The sequence below is a fragment of the Spea bombifrons genome, chromosome 3, assembly GCF_027358695.1.
Source record: "Spea bombifrons isolate aSpeBom1 chromosome 3, aSpeBom1.2.pri, whole genome shotgun sequence".
Taxonomy (NCBI): domain Eukaryota; kingdom Metazoa; phylum Chordata; class Amphibia; order Anura; family Pelobatidae; genus Spea; species Spea bombifrons.
Genome location: NC_071089.1, coordinates 109,261,057 through 109,269,907, shown reverse-complemented (window position 1 = coordinate 109,269,907; position 8,851 = coordinate 109,261,057). Strand labels below are relative to the sequence as shown.

Sequence of the window (8,851 nt, the reverse complement as noted above, 5' to 3'; positions counted from 1 at the left end):
CCTGTCCCCATCCGTGCCTCATTACATATAACTTTTACTTATATAGCGCCAGCAGATTCCATAGCGCTGTTACAATAGAGGACGGAGAAAATCAAGACAATTTACTGTAGACATCATTCACCAATGTTAAAACATACTGGAGACGAGGGCCCTGCTCCTATGAGCTTGCAATCTATTAGGTGGTTGAGGGGAAGTGAGATAGTAGGAGAGGACTGCTTGGATGAGTTGATTCTGCCCAAGAGAATGGGGCAGTGAAGTCATCTTCTCATCTGACCACAGTACATGCCAGAGCGGGGGGGCTTTTTTAGGATGCTGAGTATTAGGAGGGAAGGTTCTGAGCTTCTCGGAATAGGTGGGTTTTAATGAGTGTTTGAAATTAGAGTAAGTAGTGGAGGGTCTGACAGAAAGCGGTAGAAGGGGTACAGCAGGTGTAAGATCCTGAATATGCGAGTGGGAAGAGGTAATAACAGAAAAGAGAAGAATCTTGTCTGAATCTCCTTCTGGAGGGTTTAGGGAGACACTTTGCGTTCAGCAGTGCCCTTCCTACACCCCCCCCAATCTCTGCCTGGAGCCCCTTCACCATAAGCGATTATCACGGATAGGAGAGCGTCGCAGCATCCTGACCCCTGGGGTCTCTGACTATGATTGCTCCACTTGCCTCTTCGCCGTGTTATCCCTTCTCGGGATTTTGGGTAAGATCGGGTGTAATAATTATGAGAGAGGGAAACACATGATCTTCTGACCTCAAGGCTGAAAATGTAGGAAGCCCAACGTGATTCCGGGGTCCTGGGGAAGATTATATTCACATTGGTGTACCGGTGAGGCACACGGTATACACTTTTGTTTGACAACAATGGTAAGTGTCCTCAAAGCACTTGGAGCCCCCCATGCACTTTTTATTTTTCCTCCCCGGCTATATTTTTTATATTGCCAGCCTTTTTGCTGGGGCACTGGCATAACTACCCCTGGGAACCCTTGTTCCTGTCTCCTCGTACCGGTTCAAAATTGTGTAAAAAAGGGCCCTTCCGACCTGGCCCTCACTCGTGCCACCAGAGTATGTACTCATGTGAAAATGGAAGGAGAAAGATAAACAAAATCCTGCCTTGTCTGGAAGTTTTCTACACACTGTGTAAAATAATATTTAGAGCAGTGGTTCTTAACCTGGGTTCGATCGAACACCAGGGGTTCGGTGAGTCAGTCTTGTGGGTTCGGCGGAGGTCAAGACACACACCCGACTCATATGATTCGTGATGACACGCCCCACTTGTCCATCATTGGCTGCAGGTGATAACGCCACATCGCTTGGCGGCCTATCTGTGCTGCAGGGAATTTGGTGCACCCAGTAGTCGAATTGTAACTGTCGTGATGGTACGTCATGTGATTTCTTTCTTAATATTTTAATCCCTTCATACTAACTTTTCAAATTAAGAAGGGTTCAGTGAATGCGCATATGAAACTGGTGGGGGTCAGTACCTCCAACAAGGTTAAGAACCACTGATTTAGAGGAAACTGCCACATTCCATAAGGTCACATTTTAGATAGAGGGCGCTCCTGTACTGGGGAGGAATCAGGATGGAAAGTTCTCTGAAGTGGCGAGGAGAATGAATCGGAGCCGTCACACACTCTTATCACCTTTTTCACCTCTGTTGTCTCTTTCTTGCTTTGTCTACAGTATCTTTAACCCCTTACATGTACGGGCTCAAAATGCATTGTTTTCAATGGGTTTAGGGACCGCCCATTGTCCTTAAGGGGTTAAATGTAATTCATAGAGTATGGGGGCTAAGGAGAGGTACCTATAGAATCTGTGAAGTCTACGTCCTATACACTCTATGTAGAAGAATTCTAATTACTGTATGTAAGAAAGTAATCAGAACACGTTTTGTAATCATGTACATTGCTACTGGCTGAATTTGCTTAAAATACATTTTTATACTTTACAGCTGGCGTGTGCCATCATTGTCCCCAAACATCTTATCTGTGCCTTTGCCCATTCTTCCAACATACACTCTCATACACACGTATGTAAACACACAAAATTACACACTTACACAAATTAATTGCAACACACACTCCATCTCACCCACTTACACATCCATAATAACACATCCATGCTCACATACATACATACATACATACAAACACGTACACACATCCCACCTCCCGCCTGCCTCTGCGTGGCATTAGAAGTAATTTACTTATTACCTACATCTTACAGTAAAACCTGTTTAGTAAACTCTTGTGCAAAACGTACGGGTATTAAGCTGAGCAGATTTCCCAAACCGGGCACTATTTTAATGCTAAAAATCATGTAATTGGGTAAAAACCAATTGAAGCGAATCAGCGATAAAAATAATGCAATGTTAACCATTTAAGTGCCAAATGAGCAAGTACACAACCCACCTCTCAGCAATCTGATGGTTAAAATTATCGTAAATGGAAATGGACACTAAATGCCGAATACCACTTCCGCGGTTATCCAGCTATATGGTAAAGAAAAACCTGCATTCTAGAAGGAAGTGATATTTTCCCGAATAACCCCACCCCTGTCGTTTATCTTTATTATATATTTATATATGTGTATATACAGATGTGTTGTGTTAATTACATTTATTTTATATATTTTATATATATATCATATATAAGTATCCAGTGCCCTGATCTGAACTAATCGTAATGGATTCAGGAAGTAGCGAAAGCGTCCGCTGATTTCTGCAGCTCTTTGTATCACGTGACCGCGAGTCACATGACCCGCTGACGCCAGAGGCCCTGCAGCGGGACCGGAAGTGTCCGCGACCCTGTGTTTTTCCCGCTAGGCATCTTGGTGGGCCTCCAGGCCGTGCTGGAAACATGTCGTATCCGGAGTCGTATGCCCATGTTGTGTACACGCTGCGCGATGGCGATGATGGGGCGCGTTTGGTGAGCCTGGTAGGTGCGGGGCTGAAAGGAATCACGGGGCCTTGTTTGGATGCGCACGCTGGGGGAGGATCCATCGGGGCTCGGCTCTATAGGTTACGCATGGCTGCTGCGGACTAGGGCTGTATACAGCTTTCCGGGAGGGGGGCAGAATGTATTGGCTTCAGGGCAGGTTTGGCTGGCAGCGGGGGCATGTATAATGCATTATTATGTCACTCGCATTACGGAAGGCGGATTCTCCGTTATTAAGGATGTCTCGCGTTCTAACTTCAAATATTCAAATACGTAAAACCCAGATAACGGGAACGTGAATATACAAACGGAATGGGGCGGAAAGCTGGAAGCAGGCATGTTGTTAAAGGGACGCATAGCCCTGGGTGGTTGGCACGTTCCATCTGGGGAGCTTCATAGTAAATACGGGTGGCGGTAATCATCTGATTACTTGAGTGCGTGGAGCCTCTTCTATCTTATATTGGAATAACAGACCGGCAGTGTTTGCGTTTTTGGGTTACTTTCTTACTTTTAGGAATTGTGATGTAATGAAAGCCGTTTTTTTATTTCCCCCGTGATTGCGGTTGTATGAAGCGTGTGGACCGAGCAGTGACGTGTTAGTGATGATGTAGCGAGTGTGTATTCTGTTCCTAGCCCGACTATCATATAGTGAATTTCATCAAATACTTTCGGGGGTTTGCATGTTTTCTTTATTTATTACTCCTGCTCCAAAGCGTACTATGTTATCAGGGGGGTTAGCTCACGTTTCTATTTATTTAATCGCATCATGACGTTTTACGAGTCATTTTTTAACTTTATGCTGATGTCATATTCCGTTTTCAGCCAAAGAAGGCTATCCCTGATGAATTCCAGAAGACCATGAGAAGTAAGTCCTGTGTACGTGGCGGACGCGCTAGAGATGTAGATTTACTATACTGGCGTTAATTGGGGATGGGGGGGGGCTTGCAATGTCTGTATTCTATTTTGTTTAATTTTTGACATGTAGCACGTGTCCCCAGGCCAAGTTTTAATGACAGGGTACAATATGTTTCTGCACTCGGAGAGTTTAAGGGGGTTACTTGACCACCATCTCTGGCCAAGAAGGTCACAGCAGCATTTGTGTCGCGTTCCCCAATAAAGCGTAACTTGTTCGGTAAAATGTATTTGTCTCCTACAAGGGGGAAGATAAATGGACGGTAATATCTTCGCTTGTAGAAAGTGGTAACTGGGTGTATTTTATAATAACATGCCATCTGTTTGATTAAATGTATGCTATTCCACTTTGCAGAGTCGATGAGGTTACCAAAGCCTCGCTTCGACGTGTCTTTATTCTACCTGACCCGCAAGTTCATGGACGTCATCAAAGCCGCCCCAGATGGCATTGTGGATCTAAATGATGTGGCCAAACTTCTAGGGGTGAGGAAGAGACGGGTTTATGATATCACCAACGTCCTGGACGGCATCCAGCTCATCCAGAAGAGGTCCAAGAATTTAGTCCAGTGGGTGTAAGTATACTTTCCTGCATATAATGCACTCTTTCTGTGTAAAGTATTGTGCATTGCAAAACATATATATATATATATATATATATATATATATATATATATATAAAAATAAGTGTGTGCGTATATATTATAATCTATCGTGCCGCTTGTAAAGGATGTGATCGTGTTCCTGCTGTAGTGACAGTGAATAATACATCAATTGCAGTTTTTTACCTTTACAACTTTCTTACACCGAGTTTTCATTGTTTATGTTTTGAAATGTCTATTTATTCCCAGTCTGGTAGTTTGTATTGCTGCTGCTTTTAGCAGATAGATCTTTTTTGTGCCGCTGCATAGTGCAGAAGTGTAGATCGTTTCAGCAAATAAGCATATTTTGTCTCCCATGTTAAATTCACTCAAATAAGTAATACAAACCATGCACTGTGTCACACGTTCATAGTGAATGAATAGCTTTACTTTACTGCTGAAGCGATCGAGGCTAACACGGTCAGATACTTTTAACATGCACGGGATAGACGGTTATCCTGCATCGAAGACAAGACCAAAGAGGAGTAATTAAGGTCTGATTCATTACATCGGGGATAATGAGCAAACTAGATCTGGTTAATGGTTCTTGTCTAAATTCTGTGTTCCATTCAATGAAGTAATAGCAGGAATTATTAAACACTCCTCTGATCATTGTTAACCGCGTTTGCCTGTACCTACCCAGAATCCCTTGCATTGGTAGCACAGCAAGATCTCTGTGGCTTGTGTGGTGGCTGTTGACGAGTGTTTAATAATGCCCGCTATTGCCTAATTCTTAACGTTGGGGTTTTCCATCACACCCCCCACCATACCTAACTTGATTTCTGTGTTCCATTGAAGAACGCGTTCACTATGCAATTCCAAGCCGATCGCCCCATTGTTTCTGTTTGGGTTCAGCCTCATAAATAGTTCTACGACCTAGTATTTCTTCCCCGTATGTATGGAGACTGTAACATGCGCTCATTTGCAGAGGGACTGACCTGAATCACACGGGCACAGAGATCCCGCAGCAGCAGCGGCTTCGAAACGATATAAGTGATCTTACGGCTATGGAGGAAGCGCTGGACAACTTGATAAAGGACTGTGCGCACCAGCTATTTACCCTAACAGAAGACAAGTCAAACAAGAAATATCCTTTGGGATTAGGGTGTTGAGTATTGTTATCACGCCCTGTCGGGTATGTTACCAGCGCAGAGCTTACTTTATTGTTCGGACCTTTTTTAAAAACTTAGCGGATGAGTGTACATAATTTATACGTAGCTGTTACAGAATTATTGATCCAACTCAGGTTAATCACTAAATGATGAGCTTGCAGTCACGAGGAAGATAATTTTACATTATGCATTGTGAGGGGAGAAAAAAATCATCCAACCTAAACAAAACAATGCTGGCGGCACAAAAATAGTACCATACTTGTGAAGGTATTCGACACATACATTGTTTCTTTAGTGTAATTATGATATTTAACTATTTATGTGGGCGATGCTGCAATATGTTGTGTACGTTCATTTACATCTGCATGTATGCACCATATGGACAAAATATTGAATTTAGGGGTTTCAATCAGACCCATTGCCGTCTGCATGTCGTGCTGAAGAGCTCACTGTATTCACTCGAGGTACTGAGATAGGACGCCACCTTTGCAATAAGTCAGTTCGTGAAATTTCATCCTTGATAGATATTCCACGGCCGTCTGTAAAGGTTGTTATTAGAAAGTAGAGGCGTTTAGGAACAGCAGCAACTCGTTGGGCCCCTTCCAGTGAAAAGAAATCTTAAGACATTCTGGACGATGCTATGCTTCCAGCATCACTGTGTCCCAGCGCATAAAGCAAGGTCCATAAAGACATGGTTGGATGATTTTGGTATGAAAGAACTTGACCGGCCGCACAGAGCCCTGACCTCAACCCCATTGAAGAACTTTGGGATAAACTGGACCGGAGATGGACGAGACGCCCGGCTCCCAAATATCATTGCCTGACCTCCCAAATGCTTTTGTCCATATAGTGTATATTAAATAAGGGTGGGAATGCTTGTAGAAGTATTTTATTTTACTTTTTCATTTGAAGGTTTTTTAAATCATGCATTTAATCTACAATTTGCCCTTAAACTTGGATTTGTGTGTGTACATACTGTATATGCACACATGCATACATAGGTTTCATATGTATATATGAAAAAATCTGCTGGGCTCCCAATGGGATTGTGTCCGACTTCCTGGCACTCAGAGGGTTAAGGAATGCATGGGGGCTTAACTCTTCTGCAAACTCCAAGACTTTAGTAAATACCTCCAAGGGTCACCTTCTGGCCATCCGTTCACGGTTAGCAGATGGTTCAAACACACGAGAAGTTTCCAGTCCTATGTTCAGAAAGCATTCATCAGGCTTTACTAATACAGCGTTAGGGCTTATTTTTAACTCAAGGAAATACATTATTGCGCAGCTAAAGTATGTAACCAATTACATGTTCGCTAAAAGTGGGTTACTATATCATATACCTCTAAACAAACGTATACCACTGGCTTTCTTACGCTCCTTAATTAGCTAACGTTTGCTTATGTGACTTATAAAGATATTCACAGCATCGACGCATACCATGAACAGATTGTCATTGCTGTCAAAGCTCCAGAAGAAACCAAGTTGGAAGTCCCAGCTCCTAATGAAGTAGGTACTGTTCTGGGTCTGACCTCGCCGCGTAGTCACTTAGCGGGTGTGGGGCTCATTGTTTGTGGGCTAGAAGGCTACCGCTGTCGCTCCTTTTATAGCACAGCTTCCTAGCTTTTATTCAATTGCTCATCAGATTGATCCACCTCGCCTCATCCGAGAAGATCTTGCAAGCATGCTCTTGGATAACGAGACTGAAGCTAACTTCATAGCCTGACTCTGTCATTCAGTGATTGTTCCGAGGCTTCTGTCTTTTGTAATGTATTACAACCAGATAGCCAACTCCAAGTCTCGTAAAAAGTTGACCGCATAACCTACATGATGCTATTGTACCCGAGAACAGGTTCACTTTCAGACATTGCAAGGTTCGGGAGGGAAGGAGGTTGGCGGAGGTTGAAAGGTGTGCGCTGTACGAGCGCTCACTGGGGATAAATATCTGAATAAACTTTTGTTTTATAGAATTGCATACAAATTCACATAAAGAGCACAAAAGGACCCATTGACGTGTATTTGTGTGAGGTGGAACAGGAAAGCGCAGAGGAGCAATCTTTTGAACCCCTGAGCAATACTGTCACGGCATAGACAGATCAAATACCAATAAATAGTAAGTAACTTTTACTGTCTGATACCAACAATCCTTTTATTGTAAAATTCACTAAACTGCGTGCTGGCCAATGTAACCTGAATCTGGAATACGGTAGTATTTTTAAAACGTGTGAACACAAGCTGAGGGAGTATGGGGCACTTGAAGAGACCTCCTAAAAATGTCCTCTACATCTTTTCCTCTTGTTGGCCCGGTATTCAAACTGGTTCCCAAACTGTAAAACCGTTAATATATTTCAGTAACTAACACCGACTCCTTATTGTATGACCTGTGGTAAATGAAATAATAAATCAGTCTTAGTTACTCGGCCTAATAAAAGTCTATGGAGGAGCGGACTTCATTAGCATTGCCTTAAAGCATCAGCTCAGTGTGGGGTTGAGGAGGGAAAGGCACCCAAAATATCACATGACTGACAACAATGGCGGTCTGCAGATAAAATAAGTTTATTGAGACAAACTTAGATGAAACCAGGTTTTGGTCGGTGACTACCAACATTACTGTGTACTGAGTTTTATATTCAAGGAGTTTTTATTTTTGTATTTTTTTTTTAATTTTTTTATCCATGGGACTTGGCATTAAAAAAAAAAGCGAAGTCGTTAGACTATACCGAAAGGAAAATTTTCCTAAAAGAAGTCTCCATAAGCAGTTTGCATAGAATGTCTTTTCTATTACGGACTATTAATATCGTTACTGAGACGTGTGTCCTTTATTCTGCAGGGTGACGGGGGAGGAACAGAACTGCTTGTTACAGAAGACACCTTGATGGACTTTCCTGGACGCACGGTTTCATTCATTGCAGCCAAATACCTCTGAGCTTTGTGTTTGTTTTTTAAGAATGCAGAGCACCCCTTAGTGTATTGTGTCCCTAATCAAGCCAAGAAAAGAGAACTTTCCATCTATGTATAGACACAACGTTTGGCATATTGGCTACAAAGTCGGGCTGAGGCTGTGGACAACTGGGCAACGTGGCTTGGTGGCCACCGCAATTTTTTCCAATCTGTACCAAAAAAGTGGTGATTTGCTTTAGCGGCGTTACCTGTGGCACAACAATTTAAGGCCCAGTTCCGACATATTGTGTTCCCTAACAGGTTCCACGGGCTTATCACTCTCCTAACTTTGTTTCCAGTTGCAGAATACATTTTGGTTTTTATTGT

General features: G+C 42.8%; 1 protein-coding gene across 1 annotated transcript; it reads left to right on the top strand.

Annotated features, from left to right (window-relative positions):
* The first annotated feature begins 2,762 nt into the window (after positions 1-2,762).
* On the top strand, positions 2,763-7,685 carry E2F6 (E2F transcription factor 6). Its single transcript, XM_053459793.1, has 6 exons — positions 2,763-2,925; positions 3,748-3,790; positions 4,193-4,409; positions 5,404-5,562; positions 6,979-7,093; positions 7,553-7,685. Exons 1-6 carry the CDS (start codon positions 2,848-2,850, stop codon positions 7,673-7,675), a joined length of 735 nt encoding a protein of 244 aa, XP_053315768.1. The 5' UTR covers positions 2,763-2,847; the 3' UTR covers positions 7,676-7,685.
* The last annotated feature ends 1,166 nt before the right edge of the window (positions 7,686-8,851 follow it).

Bases quoted from the DNA above. Each gene is read 5' to 3' on its own strand.
- E2F6 (XM_053459793.1), top strand. From the start codon at position 2,848: ATGTCGTATCCGGAGTCGTATGCCCATGTTGTGTACACGCTGCGCGAT. The intron at 5,563-6,978 runs ATATCCTTTGGG...TAATTAGCTAAC, and splicing joins GAAGACAAGTCAAACAAGAA to GTTTGCTTATGTGACTTATA. The intron at 7,094-7,552 runs GTAGGTACTGTT...TTTGTTTTATAG, and splicing joins AAGTCCCAGCTCCTAATGAA to AATTGCATACAAATTCACAT.